Source organism: Onychomys torridus, chromosome 10 (genome assembly GCF_903995425.1).
Source record: "Onychomys torridus chromosome 10, mOncTor1.1, whole genome shotgun sequence".
In the NCBI taxonomy this organism is placed as follows: Eukaryota; Metazoa; Chordata; class Mammalia; order Rodentia; family Cricetidae; genus Onychomys; species Onychomys torridus.
In genome coordinates, this window is record NC_050452.1 from 45,170,136 (window position 1) to 45,189,195 (window position 19,060).

A 19,060-nucleotide genomic window follows, 5' to 3' on the forward strand; every position below is an offset into this window, starting at 1 on the left:
GTCTTACCTAGAAGTTATACATGTGTGTACACATACGTGTCTTCATCAGGTTCTGTTCTAGCTCATGCCACAACAAAGTTATCAGGAGGTATTGCTGTCACCTCACTGCACAGGGGATAAACTAAGGCAGAGAGATGGGTTTGCACAGAGCAAACCCATAAGGTTGTACAGCTAATAAGTGGCAGAACTGGGGTACTTACATGACATACATGGAAAAATCTTCAGCAGATGATTAAATAAAGTATGCAAGTGTGATCGATATGCTGCCCTTTGGCTAGAGAGAGGGAAAGAGAGAGAGAGAGAGGGAGAGAGGGAGAGAGAGAGAGAGAGGGAGAGAAGGAGAGAGAGAGAGAGAGCGAGAGAGCACATATGTTCCATCTATATGCAGAGCAACATGCATACTCCTATACCCAAATGCTTATTTATCACTACGTCTGTGTGATAACGGACAGCGTGCACAAGGACCACTAACAATGCTTGCCTCCGACGAGGATTCCAGCGGAGTGGTCGGGAACTCAGCTTTCTTTCTACTTTTGTGCCACTTAAATTTGAACCCTGTGCTTCAACTTTACTGGCCAGAAGGAGAAAGTCAATAAATCTAGTCCAACCTGGGACAAGGAGACAGTTCTCTCCATCAGTGTCTTGGTCCGCTTAAACCCTGGGTCGCTTTCTGCCAGGACGTTCATGGTTTTCTTCCCGATGAATTCCAGAGCATCCAGACCTCCGCTTAAGACGCTTTTGCCCTGCAAATGAGAAAACCCACGTGAGATTAGATTTTTCTACAGCTTGCTCTTTCGTGGTGGCCCTCAGTTCCTGTGTACCTGACACTCTCTTCAAATATTAAAATCAATAGAAAGCCATGAGTTTTTCACACTGTGAGATTGATCATCTGTTTAAATCCTGTTTTCTTTTTCTTGAAAAGCCATATGCTGTATAATTTGTAGAGCATGCAGTGTTATTAAAAAAAAAAGATGCTTAGGAGAAAAAAAAACAGTGCACATTAGGGATTCATGTCAGTAGCTCTGAGTGTATCAATAGATATGTATCTAAGACATAAAATCACGGATGGCCTAACTGCAGTGTTCATTTGAAAGAATTTTAGCATACATAACAGAATTATTTGGGGTGGGTTATTAAAATGTCAAATACTCAGGCTAATTTAGATGATTTTTTAATTCAGGGTCCTGAAGTATGGGAGCCTCAGGCTGTTTCAGACGGCTCCTGCGTATTTTCAGAAACTGGCGAACACCAACTATAATTGGTACATTAATGAAGTAAGACAGCTCGCCTTCCATGCACTTCCAGCTGTAGAAATTGTTCTACCAGCCAGGTATCACTCTGGAAAAATCCCTTTGCCAGCCATTGTTTCCCTTTTAACAGAAATGAAAACACCCGAGACCCACACACACTGCTCAAGTGAACAGAACTGCATTGCTCTGAAGCCTCCAGACATATTCCTAACCATACAACTCTAGCCACAACCTGCAAACATCTGTATCTTTCTCACCTTACGTGAAAATGTGAGATTTTGTTTTTTAAATCGTCTACATATGCTCTTCAATCCCCATAATTACTTAAATGGCAGTTTTCAACCTTACTGGATATACTTTATCAGACATTTCCATTTCCGGCATTTAGAATCTGTTTTCAGATCAGGGACCAAATCAGTAATCATGCTACAGAAGGGATTTTAAAAGCAGATACTTTGAAGGAAGCTTTGGTTTCAATATAAAGTGCCCCCCCACCCCCCCACCCCCCGCCAGCTCATAAGCATCCCTGGTCCTCAGCTACTGGTGTTCTTTTAGGAAGTTCTAGAAACTTCAGGAGGAGGAGCCTAACTGGAGAAGTAGGCCACTGGAGGTGTACCTTAAAGGTTATATTTGGTCCTCAGTCCCTTCCTCCTTCTCTGTATCCTGGCCGCCAGAAGGTAAAGAGCCTCCTGCTCACTGACTGCCGCCACCACGACGTCCTGTCCAAGCAACCACGGCTAGAGCCTCTCATAAGCAAAATAAACTTCCTTTCCTATGTTATTTCTGTTGAGCAGTTCGTCTCAGCAGTGATAAAAGCAACTAGTAGAGATGACGCTGGGCTTCTCGGCAGCTCATACTTTGGCACACTTTGATTTACAGGGCCCCCAACATCCTGCCGCTTCCAAAACTGAGACCAGGAAGTGTATGGGCACTGTTGGGCAAGGGCCAGCCTGCAGATGGGGTGGGACTGTGGGAAGGAGGCCAAGCAGGTCCAGGAGAACACAGAAAGGGAGCTGAGGATGTGGACGGTGCACTCAAGGGTGGGTTGCTCAGGGCTGGCAAGATGGCTCCGCGGGTAAAGGCGGTCACTGTGCGAACCTGATGACTGAGCTCCACATCCCTAGAACACGCATGAAGTGGAAGGAGAGAACGGACTCTACAAAGTCTTCCTCTGATGTTCCTCTGAGTACCATGGTACAGGTGCCCCTCCCCCACCATATGCATACACAATAATAAATAATTTTTAAAAATTTAATTTAAAAACAAAGGAGGTGACAAGCCATGAGTTCATTTTTTTTACGTCAGAGTTAGCGAGTGAGCTGCCCCCACTCTCATGGGGTGCCCTTGAACTGCTTCGCTGTGTGACTCCTAAAACATTCTTGGTATGTCTCCTTCTTCCTGCCCAGTCCAGGGGCCGTCAAGGAGCAAGCACAGGAGGGTCATTTTTTTTTATTCCTGGCATACACAGGGTAAGATAACCTTCCCTGCTCCCCTAGTGCATGGGTGAATTGACTTGCTAGGGCAAGATCTGGCATCAGCTCGTGGCCAGAGTCTGGTGAGGTTTCTGGTACACAGTAGGGCAGTCATCTCTCTTTAAAATCACAAATGGGAAATGACTGGAAAAGGACATGAGCCAGATTTCTAGGAAATCTAGTTAATTTGTTCTAGATAGTAGACTGAGTCTTCCCCCACACACACCTGCCTCTGAGGACCAGCTAGTTCCCTCACCCGACTCGGGGTGCCTCTGCTTTCTTTCAATACGAATCAGTGTTTTGTTGTCCGTAGCGAGCTTCCTTTAAGAGTGAGATGATGCCGGGCGGTGGTGGCGCACGCCTTCAATCCCAGCACTCGGGAGGCAGAGGCAGGTGGATCTCTGTGAGTTCGAGGCCAGCCTGGTCTACAGAGTGAAATCCAGGACAGGCACCAAAACTACACAGAGAAACCCTGTCTCCAAAGAACTAAAAAGAATGAGATAGTTATGTAGCTGTCTTCTAAAAATCAACTTAGCCTAAATGAAAATGTAAAAATAAACAGGAAGGGTAGGACTTGCTGGGATCCATTTACTGTAAGGAAGGGCACAGTGGGGACTGCGGGGATCTGGCAGGGTAGGTCTCTGGACTGTTCCTCCTGACTTGCTATTAGTCCTTTGTAGGTAGATGGTTTCGTAATTTTAAGGAAATTGAGCCATGATCCCGGAAGAACAGCTGTCCCAGCTCTGGGATCCTTCCCCCACCCAGAGGCTGTCCTTGCAGCAGCTGGAAAGGACACTGTTAAATCAGATCAGGAACAAAAAAAATGTCCCTTCTAAACCTCTCCTTTTAAACACGGGCCGCATTTCATCTCGCCCTTATTATTTCAGATCCAAGGTTATACCTACTCTGTGGCAGAAAGCATAACAAACCGTACTCCAAAGCTGTGAGCAAGACTGCCTTTTCTCTCATGTATCTGGGTCACGAGATGGAGAGATCAAAACGAGTGAGCCACTAGGGAAAACAGGAAGCAGCTAGGGACTCACCGTGTTTTGAACCACATGGGTGAGGGCTGACAGCATGCCCCTCGACCCTGCAGCCCCTGGTGGAGGAGAAGGGTGGGGGCCTCCGGCAGGGTCCTGATCTGGAGTCACATCTGTTGCGGCAAGAGAGAAGGCCCCTGTTAGAATGTGTTTTGCTGATCTGAACTTGGGCTCTTTCCCACTGTGCAATTGTGCACACAGCATAATAAAAATGCCCCAAACACTAGGTGAACACATCACTCACTTTCAGAGAATCCATCTCTGGCATCAGTGGGTGCCCCTTCAGGAGATCCGGAATTGACACTGTGGATTCGTAGGGTCGCCCCGGCCTTTTCTTTGACGGCTGTTAACCCATGACCTGTAGGGAAATAAATATATAGTTTGCAGACACATTAGAAAGCCACACGGTCTATAACCCCTAGGCTGATCTCATAAAACACCTGGCCTAGTGGGTGTCCACCCTGAATGAAACAAGATGCTCAACAGGAGGGTATTTAGATTCCCTGGAGTAGGGCCCAAAGATGAGCTCAGCTTGGTCAAGGCTGGGTGACCTTAAAGAAACCACCCTCCTGTAGTAACTCAGTTTCCTTACTGTGTTTCCAGACCCTTCTCCCTTCTGCACCTCACACTGGCTGCACTTATATTTCAGACTCAAGCCAGCGTCTTTGAATGGCCTGGCTGTCTTGTCTTCCTCATGCTTTTTAAGTGTCATGTGGCTGATCTGTCATTCATGTTTGTCATGGTTTGTTTGTTTTTTGAAGTCCCGGCACATAGCAAATGCTCATTTAACACTGGCTGAGTTGAAGTCAGATGAACTTCAGTACATTTCTAGGTGTGAGCCTAGATACGGTGGCACATGCCCATGATCCCAACACTCAGGAGGCTGAGGCAGGAGGATGCAAGTTTGAGACAAGCCTGGTCTACATAGCATTATTATAGGCCAGTGTGAGTTACTTAGCAAGATCCTGTCTCGAAACAAAACAAACAAAATAAACAAGGCCTCCAAATCAAAACAAATAAGCAAACAAACAAACACTACATTTACTTATGCGTACACCTTGGAAGATCTTAAGCTGACCTGAAGGCTCTAACTCAAAAAGGTCAGTCAGTGGGAAAGCCAGGAAGCAGTAATTAGTAGTGCAAACCAGACTGAGGGCCACTGGTTTTACTCCATTGGACAGGTTACACCTGTATTTCCAAAACGAGACAGTCCTTTATTTCCAAGACACTGGTGCAGTTGGGATTCAGTAAGTCCTTGATGAGTACAGAGCAGACCTTCCCATCCACTGAGCAGAAACCAATCCTTGACTCAGTAGAAAAGAGTCTTGTCCCCACTGCATCCAAAGACAGCCTGACATACTCCACTCAAATGGGCTCTCGCCTTTCTGTATTTCTAGACAGGATGAAGCAACCAAAAGATGGGTAGCTCACTATGGATCTCATGGCTATTGGAGGTCTAGAAGGAAAAACAGCCCTGCTATCTCCATGTGAGTGCCTGTCCCCTGCCTTGGCGTGCAAGAAGAAAGGAAGGATGTCTCCAGGGACCCTGGGTTGTACAAACCCAAGGCAGTGGTAATCATAACACCTAGGAGCAAAGTGCCAAGTCAGAGGAGACTCCACTGCTGAACAGAACCAGTCAAAATTACAAAGCGCTCTTCAAATGACCGTTCATCCATCTCCGGAGTTAGAGGAAGACACAGATGAATCCAAGAAGTAGTAGTTTGGACCTGATGGCAGTGCCTACAACCCATGCATGTAAAAATCTGGGTGTGGTACCATGAGCTTATAGTCTCAGAACTAGGCAGGCAGAGACAGGTGGATCCCTGGGGCCTGATGGCCAGACATTCTAATTGAATGTGTAAATTGCAGGCCAAGTGAGCCATGCTGTCCCAAAAGGCAAGGTGGACAGCATCCTGAGAAATGGCATCTGAGTCTAACTCTGGCCTCTGCACATACTCACACATGCGCACCCACATACAAACACATCATACACACAAAGTGCTCGTTTATCAATTATAACCTGGTTTATCAAAGCAACCTCAACACAAGATGATGATATATTTACTGTTCGTTCCAGTGAAAGTGATTTGTCATCATATATTACCTACAACCCTTGAAAACCTAGGAAAGATGATTTACAACTTTAATTACAATAGAAATATGTGCCTACACTCATGCAGATAATTAAACACAGCTCAGACTCATTACTGAGCTACTTGAAAAAACAAACTGCTAAGCCTAAGACTTAATTATAAGCTTTCAATCTGGCTTGAATTAATTCTTTCTAGCCTCCAATGAATTCTAAACATGTCAATAGAATTTCATTGAAATTTCAGCAAACATTTAAGTCATTGACTTCAGATTCCTTAAGGTCGTGGTTTTGCTTTTGTTTTGTTTTTAATGAAATAAACAACAACAACAAAACCTACATATTTTCCAAAAGGAAAATTTGCGCAGGCAAATCTGCACCCATGATTCACAGCTATAGATTTCTGAAAGTCAAAACCAGCGTAAGTGAGCTTCAGAGGCTGGGGGACACAGCCTTCTGTGTGAGCTCAGTAAGCCTGACATTCATCATTGCCCCTTTGGCCTTCTCCGCTCCTGGCAGGTTAGAGTCTTGTCTGTTTCTTTGTTGGGAAGAACAGTTTCTCACCATCTCAGAACACAAAGGACTATCAGTTTGTAGTCCCAGCATTTGGAAGGCAGAGATAGGAGGATCAGGAGTTCAAGACCAGCCTCAGCTACTTAACAAGTTCAAGGACTGTCTGGGCTACAAGAGACACTGTCTCAACACACAAACAACAAAGAAGGAGGGGGGGGGGGGGGGGGGGGGGCAGCCTCACCAATGACCGCACATAAGTGTGTATAAACTGTCTCTAGAAAAATCCTTTTGTTTTTGGAATGAAACAGTTTTTATGTGCATGCGAGCAAGATGTATTTAATCAATTGAACAGAGATGCCAAGAAGCTGCTATCTGTTTTCTGATTAACAGTTCCAATTTTCTTGCGTGAGAGCAAAAGAAAATATTTTCTGAATTCTGCTAGAAATTCAAAGTTAAGCATTACATTTACCTAAAAAAGCTTGAATTCTTTCATAGGTAGAGAGATTGCCACACCCTACTCAGCCGAGTCACTTCTAAAACTTGACTTAGTGTGACATCTAGTGCCCGGAATAAGGAAATCATAACAGAGCAGCTGGTACTTTGATGACTCCATTTCCAGAGACAGTGGCTGGAGTCTACCAGCAAGAGAAAGACAACAAATATGTGTGACACTACTTAGTGTAGTTTGTGGATTAACTTCACGTCACTACAAACTTGAAACATCCGAAAACACGGATGCCCCCGGAATCGCAAGGCTCTGAGGCTGGGCTGGGACTGGGTCTGGTTTTCATGCTGCAGTAGGTGAGCACTGGAAAGCAAAACAAATAACCAAAGCCAAAAGAAAAACAACAAACCCAAATCAAAACAAGCCTGCAGGACAGTCCCAGGACAGCATCATTTATAAACAGTCGATGGTCGGCTGGTATTTCAGTCGCCTGTACTTACACGCTCAAGAAAAGCCATCTACACCAACGTCAACCTAGGAACTTGGGTTCCTCCATTTCTCAGCTGGTGTTCATTCAGTAATTCACCTCGTGTCTCTCTGCTGCCATGCTTTCTCTACCAGGAGAATAATATGTACTTTCCTGTAATGTGGGGAAATCCCTCCACTGTGGACTTTTCTTGAACCTTTAGGGTATCCCAGACACCCTCAGAATAGTACATTATCTACTTTCCTTAATAACAGTGTGTTAGAAGGGGGTGTACACCCCTTCCATAACCGAGAAAACTGGGGCCTGTCAAGATGACATCACCTGCCAAAGGTCCCCAAGTTGGTAGGTGGGGAGGTAGGATTCAAACCCAGTCCATCTGATACCAGGACTAACATGTGTACTTCTTCATTATACTGAGCAAGTTTTCTGTGGAGTCATAGTGGGGTGCCATTCTAACCTTGATTCTCTAACTCCTCGGAAGTCAGGACCTTGGTCAAGAGCTTTCTCCTCTAAAACATTTTGATTTGGAATTTCACTTACCTCACTCTGACCATAGAGCGAGGTGAAGTTCACCTTCACAGTGTAACCTCACCCTTGTCCCAGCCGTGCCTTGCAGGGCCAGGGCTTATAGTCAGGAATCACCCCTGTGCTGTATGATGTGGGGTTGCGGTTGGCTTGGGGCTGTGAGGTATGGGGTGATACCACACACCAGATTCATTTCCTTCCTAAGCCTTTTTCTTGTAACAAGTACCAGAATGTACTTTGAGAGACACATACAGTTGAGGCTGCTCTGCTCTACGAAAGCAAACTAAATGCAGCTTTAAAAGATGCCAATCAACTCTCCTTCTGGAAAACTCTTCCCTCTCCAGAATGATGACCAAGGTTCTCTATAGTCAAATAGCTCATATGCACCCCTACCCTAGGGTCAGGATTAGCAAAAAGTGCTACTGAGCTAACAGCATTTGCATCAAAGTCCACCAGAAATCCATCAACCTGTTCCTAATACAGAGATTGCAAAGCATTGTGGGCAACGGTAGCATTAATCCCATCACCTTTTCATGGATGCCCCTGTGATGGCTATTCTTGGTTGTCAACTTGACAACATCTAGAATGAACTAAAACCCAAATGGTTGAGCACACCTGTGAGGGAATTTTTTTCTTAAATCCTTTGAAATTGGAAGACTCACTTCTATTTAAGATCTCTTGAAGTGGGGACATCCACCTTTAATCTGGGCCACACCTTCTGCGGGCAGCCTGTGTAAAGGACATGGAAGAAGGAAGCTAGTCCATCCCTTCACTAGCATTAGAGCCTACTTCTTTGAGATTGAGAAGACCAGTTGAGATGACCAGCCTCATGGACTGAACAACCACTGGATTCTTAGGCCTTCCATTGGTAGACAGGCATTGTTGGACTAGCTGGACCACACTCTGTAAGCCACGCTAATAAATTTCTGTATATATTCACATTCATTCTATAAGTTCTGTTACTCTAGAGAACCCTTAGGAATTTTTACGTCCTTAGCATCACTTCATGATAGATAGATAGACAGACAGACAGACAGATATATAGATAGATAAAGACTCCCTTGCAGTCAGTGGTAATTTATACAGAGGGGAGTTTTCACAGAAGCACAGTTCTGATGAGTTTGCCATTCTTTGTAATGAATACCGATGCTATCTGGACAGGTCTGGTAGAGGATATCATTAGAATGTGAAAAACTGCAGGCAAGGATGGGAAAGAACAGGGATAATGCATCTGACCTTAATATGATCAGATGCATCCTATCACCCAACCAGATAGTCTTAGATGTTTAGTGTCCTGAAACCACCACAACCAACTTTTCAAATAAGTGTTTAGGCCTTCAGCAGATCTGGTAATAAATTGCTCCGTTCTGTAGAGGTTCGACTCTGGAATCTGTATCTTGGCACTGTTAGCTCTTATTCTGACAATGGGACCATCACTTTACTCTTAGCAATACATTCTAAAGGTAAGCCATGTCTACGACATGCTTGTGGAAAGTTATAGCTAATTTTCATAATATCATTTTGAAGTTACCAATATTAGCAACTTTTTGGTAATTTTTCTAGTTTTGGATTTCCCCATTTTGGTTTCTACATGGAATGACAAAGATTTTTATTGCATTTTATGAATTTTTCCCACAGGCATGAGTAGCAGATGATTAAGTCTTCCTAGACAGTGACACAATTTGTCTATGAGTGATGCAGATGTCTTTTAAGAGGGAGGGTCCTCCCGAGAAGAACTGTTGGCTGAGAAATGTTTGATTTCACATAATACAGTGGGATGGTCGCTTCTTCTCACTTCCTCTTCCCTTAGCATCAAAGTAAAAAGCCACAAGACAAGCTAGAACAATGTAGAGAAGACAAAGATCAATCAGTGTGCTGTTTATTTCCACTGGGCACAGTGGCTGCACATGCAGACTTCCTTCTGCAGGTAGCTACGAGATGGAGCATGGGAAGGGAGCTTAGGCGTTCTCAAGTTCCCCTGGCCTCTCTTTTCCAAACAGAGAACCTGGGTGTCACAAAGAACACCTACAAGGTGCTCTTGAGTCAGTGTCTTCCCATGACAGGTCAGAAATCCTCAAGACTGAGTTTCCCATCCTAGCATGCATGGTTCAGTGTTGATTCCAAGAAAGCACCTCCTTCCAAATGTTTCTATTCTCTGTTCACGTTCTCGACAACTCTAAAGACTTGTGACTGCTTACTGCAGAGTTTCTGCCTTTGTAAGCTTTGCTTGTGTTTCTAGTCCTGTTGCCAGCCCTATGTGAAGGACTGGGAATTACCCTGGGGGTAACATGAGGCTTTGAGTGGAAATCAATCACAGTTGAATGTGGTTATTTTCTTTCTTGACTTTCTGCAGGCAATTTATAAACCTCCAAGAGCTTCTCTGTGGCTGTGAGTGCCCTGTTTTCTAATAAGTTTCATTGCCCCATGATGATAAACTGTTAATGCTACAAAGCCCTGGGATTGACATTCTTTCTGAATGTCTTGGAAGTTACCCCTCAACACTGAGTTAGCAGCTCAGGCAGGAACCCATAACTTAAAAAAAAAAAAAAAGTTTTTCTATTTCTTAATCTTTCAGCTTCTTACAATTTTACATATGTACACTTTGCATACTTACTAACCTCACCTCCAATGTCCTACCATTCTTGTCCACCCTCCACCTTCCCCACAATTCTCTCTCACCCATTCATGTCTGTGTGTGTGTGTGTGTGTGTGTGTGTGTGTGTGTGTGTGTGTGTGTTGGTGGGTTGGTGTGTCCCACTGAGATTAACCAGGGCTGTCTGTGTGACTACGGGTTTGGAGTCATCTGAGTCATCTGTTGGAGCCTGATAGGCTGAGCAGCGTGGAATCCATAACTTTACAGAGTCCCTGTTCACAGAAGGTCCCACTCCAACCTTCACTCTGGCTGTGATTTTCCATCATCTTTTGGGAGTCCAACTCCTGACCACTGTGTTCTGGTTCCAGTCTGGGGACCCCTAACACCATCTCCTCTCATGCTGTTTGACTTAGTTCCTATGTCAGGACTTTGAAGAAATTTATCTATGTTTAAAGTATTACTGATCTCAGGATGGTTCAATACACACAAATCAATCCAGGTAAACACAGCACAGAAAGAGATTCAAGGACAGAAAAACCCAGTATATGTTGCTGTTGTTTGGGCTCTATGATGGTTAATTCTGATTATCAACTTTACTGGATTAAGAAACACCTAGACAAATAGTGGATGCCTTTGGTATGTCTTTCATGGTGTTTCCCAGGGAGGATTGATGGATTAATCCATGGACGAATTTACAAAATAATATCATTGCTGGGAGGTGATAAAAGGGGCCTATGTCGAGGAAATAAGTCTCATGGAGAGTGTCTTTAGAACTTTGTCCTGTTCTGTTTCCCTCCTGAGCCAATACGTGGTTCCTCCCTTTAAGTTATCCTTGGGTATTTTGGTCACCATGACACAAAGGTCAGTATAACGAGTCATTGCTATTACAGACCATTGCAGAGCTACAATATGTACTGACCAGAAGTCTATAAAATATGCCTGGAGAGCAATCTAGGAATAACATTTGGTGACATTTCCTCTATAGTCATTGGGGCAGCAACAACAAGTAGTGACGAATAATATTAGTACTATTTATTCATCTATGACAATCAAACTTGTAATTATGTTAGGTATGTTTTTAAGATCATACAGAGATACATTTTAGATAGCTAGATGGTCTTCAAACACTTCAAAGACCTGCAGAATATGGCATTTAAAATGTTTTGTTAACAGAGGGCTTTTCATGACTGTGAGTCACGTCTGTTCCTGGCAGCACCAATCTACTTCATAAAAGGATGATGGGTGCTGAAGAACTTCCACATGAAGTTTGCTTTCATTGTGGCAAAGCTAGCCATTCAGGCAAGAACTGCCTTTGCCTCGACTGCTGACAGTATGTTGTATAAACTGGACAAGCAGGACACAAAAGAAAAAGCTGAATTTTGCCAAGACTAGGTGGGACAGTCTTTCAAAGTTCCTGCTTCATAGAAAAGTCTGTCAGATATTCTAGGCCTATAGGCCAAAGATAGATGCCCCAACGGTGTAGAGGAAACTTGGGTAACCATCCAAGTAGCCAGCTGCTTCTGTCATTTCTATAGTTTTGGAAGCTGCATTTGCACTTCCTTTTTACTCAGATAGTATTATATACTTCTTAGTTCTCTGATGGATTTGAAGACTTTAATAGTGATAGTTTTTCTTTTTAAGAAATTCAGAAATGACACTCACATAAGAGGTGTAAAGTGTGTAAGTTTGAGAGTCATCAAAAGATAGTTTTGGGTTGGTAATGCAAGTAAGATGGAAAGTGAAATAGGTACAACACTTTGGACTCACCAAGATAGGACAGATAATGGAGTATCTTCTTTGAATTTGTCAAACGCTAATGGACTAGACGTTGTTAATGTAATTATTGCCTGTATATATTTGTATGTAGTTATTGTACTCATCGTATATAGTTTTTCTGTTAGTTAAAACTTTTGCTTTTTATTTTAAACAAAAAGGGGGAAATGGGATGTCTTCATCAAATTCCTCCACTTAAGGCTCAGGGAGCTATTCAGGAAGAAGAGGCAGAAAAGCGTAAAACCCAGTGGGGGTGTGAGACACCAAGGAAACAGTGCCTTCCAGATACAATGGGACTGACACACACACGACTCACAGAGATTGTGGCAGCATGCACAGGGCCTACACAGATCCAACCAACATGAGGTCCCAGGGCTGAGAGGGGAAGTGGACACAAATCCCCACCCCTAACCTAGAAGCTATCTCCAATTGGCAACTGCTCACAAAGGAAATGTAGTTTTCTCCAATGAGTCTTGCTGGGAATACAAACCACACTAAAGGCCCCATGGCCAGCAGGAGATAGGAAACACAAAATGAACTCAAAGTATTTTTGGAGATTTTTTTGTCTCATAACACTTAATGGTCTCTTGGTTATTTATTACATTTACCAATTTTATGTTTCTATGGGTTGTGCATGTGTGTTCCTTGTGCTTTTTGCTTTGTTTTCTGTTTGTTTTATTCTGGCTGGTTTGTTTTGTTTGCCCATTTGTTTTCTAAAGAGAGAGAGAAAGAAGGCATGGAGTTGGATGGGTAGGGAGGAACTAGGAGGTGAGGAAGGGGAAACTATGATCAGAATATACTGTATGAAAAAAACATTCAATTTAAAAAAGGGGGGGAAAGAATTTAGAATGTAAGACTATACCAAGAAACCAGAGCTGGGAAAGACACTAGCCATTATTTTTTCTTTTTATTTAAAAACAAATATAGAGCTGGGCAGTGATGGAGCACGCCTTTAATCTCAGCACTAGGGAGGCAGAGGCAGAGCCAGGCAGATCTCTGTGAGTTCAAGGCCAGCCTGGTCTACAAAGCAAGATCCAGGACAGGCACCGAAACTACATAGAGAAACCCTGTCTCGAAAAAACCAAATATATATATATATAAAATTTATCCTAAAATGTAACTCCAGGAGAATAGATTTACTTAAATAAGCTAATTTTATCATTCAATTAGAAATAAACAATGTAGCAGGAGCCAGGGCTCTCAGGGCTAAGGTCAGTTCTCAGTTACTGTAGCATTATTAGCCCTGGGATATTAATATGTGTTTCCCATCTGTATGTTTTGTTCTATTCTTACTGTAATGCTCTGCTATGGAATGCCTTTTATCAAGATACTTCAAGTTCCTTTACAGAATAAGAGAGTGGTTTGGCTAAAGACATTCAAGTGAGGCAAGACTGTCTCTCAAACAACAGAACACCAAAATGACATAAAACTAACAAACAACGACTATTAGAGTTGGATGATAAGCAGAACAGAGTGAGCTGGGTGTGGTGGTGCACACATGTGATTACTGCACTCAGGAGGCTGAGGCAGGAGAATCACAAGTTCAAGGTCAGCCTAGACTACACAGTAAGACTCAATCTTAAAAAAAAGAAACCAACAAACTGTGTGTACTTGTATCTATAAATATGCATAAATGTGTGCATACATATGCATATATCTGTATCTGAAATCTATACTTCAAGGGATCATATAAGATAGTGGTTTAAAACCACATTATGTGTTTTCCAAACCCCACCCCAAACAATCCTGACTTGAACAGTGACCTAGCCTCTTAGCAGTTCAGTGTTTTATCTGTAAAATGGAGAGTAAGAATATCTCCTCACAGAGTCACTGTAAGGAACAAATATATTAATATACATGGTGTCCTTAGAGCACGAGACACTGAAAATGGACTTCTCATGGGCAAATGTTAAACTCCATCAATACATGCTAAGTTACCATCCCTTGTCCTGTCCAGCTTCTGAACTCTGTTCTGGTACGACACCCAACACTTACCTACTGTGGCTGATGCGGATGAGAGCAGAGATTTTCCCCAGGATCCCCAGCCTGCCCATCCTCCTGCCTGTGGTGTGGAGTCCACAGCCTGCAGAAGAACAAATTAGCAGCAGGTCAGATATTCACTTTGCCCCTGAATGGAAACTCATTCATTCAGAGATGCAGAGAAGATTCAGGAACAAAAACCACTAAGTTAACCATATCTCCCGGGCTTATAGTTTATATGGGTCATAAAAGAGTATCTTGACCCACACTTCGGTATGTACTTTGGAACCAAACTGAGTGATGGAGGTGTTGGCTCCTGTGAACTTGGCCCAATGTGAGAAGGGAGTTGTGTCCTCCCATTCCATGAAAGACAGGGACCAGGGCTGGCAGGGGTGAGGGGTGAGATTAGGGGAGTGGAGGGAGGCAGGGAAATGGAACACATTAGAACACCAAAGTGATTCAAAAACATTTAAAAAGACCCTGATTTAGCCCATTCTGCCAGAGCTAAATAAATGTGCCTTTCAAGATGGTTAACCTCCAGATTCATGGAGTGGTGATGGGTACGGTAGTGTGGCTGGTGGATAGTGGTGTCCAACATTGCCTAAGTGTCCAACAAGGGCATTGACTAACCTGGAGAGGGGTGGTGGACTAACCTGGAGAGGGGTGGTGACAGAGAAAGCTTTATGGAATATTTGTGTTCAGGCTGTTGGCTTCACTCCAGCCCTCACCTGCAGGGGTGAAACTGTCCCTGGCCAGTGCAGCCACATTCTGTTTCCCTGGTTTGGTTTCTGAACTACAGACTGGAGACTGTGGACTACTGTGAGTTGTTTGTTTCAACAGAAGTGAAATTTTGGGCAACGTGGGCCACCCTATTCCATTCCCCGAGCTGGCGAAGGGAAAGCAAGGTGTGCACCATGGACATGCACCCAGGCTGCGGCATAGATCTGCTGAAGTATCTCAGATCTGTGGTTCCTAGTCTTGGGACTGGCTGCATGCTCACCTTTGTGTTCTAGAAGGTTCCCTCAGTTTTTGCTTCCCTCCCTGCCTCTTGATCCCTTTTTCTCTGGCTCTTTCCCTTTCTTTCTTGTTCACTAATCCATCCCTAGAGTCGAGAAGAGTGCTTAATGATATCTGTTGGATAAATGACTGATATTCATCCATTTTCTCGCTTAGGTCTGCAGTAGATCCCGTTAATCGTATCCAGTGATTCCTGAAGCAGTTAGCAGAAGCACAGCTTTCTCTTACTGTTCACAAACGGACCATAGAAAGCACAGGAAAAAGAAATACACTGGGAGTCAACCACGTAAAGTATTAGAGCTTTTTTATAGGAGGGAGGAGAGGAGGAGGCCTATGTAATCCATAGATTCTGTAGCTCTGAGGCTGGCTGTCAGTCATCTCCAGCTCCCTGTTTCCTGCTGCCTCTCACTCTTCCAGATAAGGGTGTTATCATGACCAGGTTTTCCCAAAGACGCGTGTAACTGGGGAAGCTTTGGCTTTTGTGATAAATTTTCAGTGACGGCCGTTGCCAACTCTTTCTCCTGCCCTGAATGTGGAAATGATGATGCTTGACAGTGAAGCAGTCGCTTTTGCTGCTTCAAGGAGGTCATCCCTGGTCCTGATGCTGACAGAGCACTAGGCCAGCGCCAGGAGCTGCTTGTCTCCATCTTTTGTTTTACAGGAGAAAAATACATCGCTGTTCTGTAAACCACTATGTGTTGGATTTTAGTTATTTGTATCTTGATGCATTCCTAACTGATGTACCCAGTACATACCAAACATCATCCATTCAGCAGGGAGATGTGCGCAATAGAAAAGGTCACAGAATTAAATTGCTTGGGTTTGAATTGAGGTTCTGTCGCTCTGGGCAATGAGTTACTAAAGTTCTTCTAAACACTCATTCATTCATTACAAAATGCAAGACACGGCAGAGGAGAGCTCAAAATGGGAGGTAGGGGAATATACTCCATGCTATCATAGACTTTTATGAAATTGTACATGTAGTATACTCAATGAATGTATATATCAGAACCAATAACCTCACAGGCTTTGTGAAGACCAAAAGAATTATTTTATATAAAGTTGTGAGTGGAGTCCCAGACATATAAACACTCCATGGATGTTAGGTAGTAACAACAAGGAACACCAGCTTTCAGACTACAAAGGAGAGAGCTTTGCAAGCTGGCTGTTTCCTTCTGTCTGGAAACAGAGAGAGGCCTGTTAACATGAGTGGAACACCCATGACTCGTGACTGTCTCAACTCGTTTGCGGTGCCTACATTGCTGGAGGTGCCTACATTGTTCACCTGATTTGGCAATGGAATCCAGGGACAGTCTTGTGCCATCAGGAAGACAGATGTAAGCTGATGACTAATATCATTCTTTCATATGGCCAATCAGTGCCCGTGATTAGGAAGAACAATACATGCCGGGTGACAGCATCTGACTCAAGTCTACAATATTGAATGTGCCCTGACAGCTGGTAATTGGCTAGCAAATGGAGATTATTATTGCCATACAGTAAATGACACCTCAACTGCTTCATCAGAGTCCTTGACATTGAGCTGGGGCTTCTTGACTAGTTACAAGGCATGTTTATTAAATCAATAGAAAAATCCTCAGCTGGCTAGCTGTGCACATTGGACAAAAAAAAATATAAATTAAATATTAACCATGAATTACATATGTCATCATGAATATTGTCTCTACTAACTGGTCATTATACCACACACTTAGAATCCTAGAAAATTGCAGCATAGGACCGATGAGATGGTTCAGTGGGTAAAGGCTCTTGCCATGCAGGCCTGGTGATGCAAGTTCAAGTCCTGGAACCATCCTAAAGGCAGAAGGAAAGAACCTTCCCCACAAAGTTCTCTGACCTCTACATGTGTGCTATGGCATGTGAGCATGTGCAAACACACAATACACACTCAAGTAAAAATTAAATAAGCAGAGTGGGTCAGCTCGCATCTCATAGGATTAAATGTTGCCATAAAGCTTTCTTCTCACCCTTCACCCATGTATCTCCACCTCCTTTAACAGAGGCCATCATGGCCCAACTCAGAAAGCAGAAACCATCCTATGAGAATTCTCTACACTTTTTTCTCCTTCTCACAGATTCAGAAAAATGACCTTGTCTAGTAGGAGCAAATCAGGCTTGGATTTATCAAGGATTTATCTAAAACCTCATTAGTGGGGCTGGAGAGATGGCTCAGTGGTAAAGAGCACTAGTTGCTCTTTCAGAGGACCTGGAATTAATTCCCAACACTCACATGGTGGCTCATACCATCTATATAACCCAGTCCTAGGGGATCCAACACCCTCTTCTGAAATCTATGGGCACCAGGCGCGCAGGTGATACACAAACATACATGTAGTAAAACAAACAAACAAAAAACAAACCAAACAAAAAACCCACCCATATACATAAAATAAATAAAAAATAAAACCTAGTTGGTCCTTTGAACAACAGCAACCTTTGTGTGGTCCTAAAAACATTTAACAGTGCAAGATTCCAAGGATCTCAAAGTTCCTTAATTAGAAAAGACATTTAAATACCTAGTATCCCATTTAACGTTTTAAAAAAAGTACTTTTTAAGTTGGAGCTGTGGCTTAGTGGTAGAGTACTTGCCTGGCATGAGCAAGGCCCCAAGTTCCATCCCCAACACCATCATTACCACCAACAAAATGACGACATCATTTACTCAGGCTGCAAATGTGGCTTAGTCACAAAGCATTCACCTAGCTTGTGTGAAACCCTAAGTTAGATTTCTAGGAAAACAATGAACTATTATTTATTTTAGGTGAACATATTCAAAACTATACATAGATAAAGTAAAAATCTCAGAGGCTGGAGAGATGGCTCAATGATTAAGAGTACTGGCTGCTCTTCCAGAGGTCCTGAGTTTGATTCCCAGCACCCACATGGAAGCTCACAACTATCTATAGTGGGAGCTGATGCTCTCTTCTGGCATAAAGGCATACATGCTGATAGAGCACTAATACACATAAAATAAAAAATAAATTTTAGAAAAAAAATCTGAGAAGTCCATCAAATACAAAGAACATCCACATTTAGATGGAAAATATATATTCCTATGTTAAGGGTAAAAGACCAACCAGGATGTCCCATCCCCAAGACAGATGAGGAATCAGGTATTGTGTATATCTTGTACCAGAGATGTCGTCCATCGGACCCAGGAGACCAAGCCTTCCCCAAGTTCTATAACTCACGGCATAGATATTCTAAAAAGAGCCTCAGTGTGGCAGCGAGGTTGCAAGCTGTCTTGGGTACCCACAGCCCTGTCACAAGGTCTGGCTCACAATGGCCTCAGTTAGTTTCAAGTAATTTTCTTCCCTGATAAGTATACATAATTCAACTCTGGGAAGATTTAAAAATTAAATGTCAAAAGGCTAAGGCACCAAAGCCATGCTATTAATGTTTTTTGTGCACATTTGACCTTTTCTGTCCTAGTAATATTTATGGAACTTAACAGGGTGACAAGGTTTGAAAACCAATTTACAATGAATAGCTGAATTATCACATTAGAGACTTTAGGTTGAAACTGTCCTACATTTAGGAATACTACATTAACATTTAGTTCTTTAAGCCTACTCTACAAATTTAATAGCTTTATAACAATTAAGCACTCAGCAAGGTTTGTATTCTATAGATAAATGAGGTACTTAACAGGGAAATAGAATGTATTACATTTTTGCTATTTAAAACATTTGAATGTATTCAACTTGGGGATGGGGGGAGAGAAGGACCAAACATTAATCAAAACTCCTTGGAAAGTGGCTGCTCAGTTTTGCTGGACCTGTATACAGCATTATGATTTGTGAGATCAACATAATCCCAAGGAAGAGTCGAGTGTTTAAAATTGCAGTCTTAATA

At 43.0% G+C, this 19,060-nt stretch overlaps 1 protein-coding gene across 1 annotated transcript in view; it reads right to left on the minus strand.

Annotated features, from left to right (window-relative positions):
* The window catches only part of Fam114a1 (family with sequence similarity 114 member A1), a 66,800-nt gene that overhangs the window by 27,476 nt on the left and 20,264 nt on the right, over nucleotides 1-19,060 (minus strand). The window contains exons 3-6 of the mRNA XM_036200994.1: nucleotides 14,183-14,270; nucleotides 4,007-4,120; nucleotides 3,766-3,875; nucleotides 609-743 (exon numbers count right to left, since the gene is read on the minus strand). Of these exons, the coding sequence (XP_036056887.1) occupies nucleotides 609-743; nucleotides 3,766-3,875; nucleotides 4,007-4,120; nucleotides 14,183-14,270 (447 nt within the window). The remainder of the gene's footprint in view (nucleotides 1-608; nucleotides 744-3,765; nucleotides 3,876-4,006; nucleotides 4,121-14,182; nucleotides 14,271-19,060) is intronic.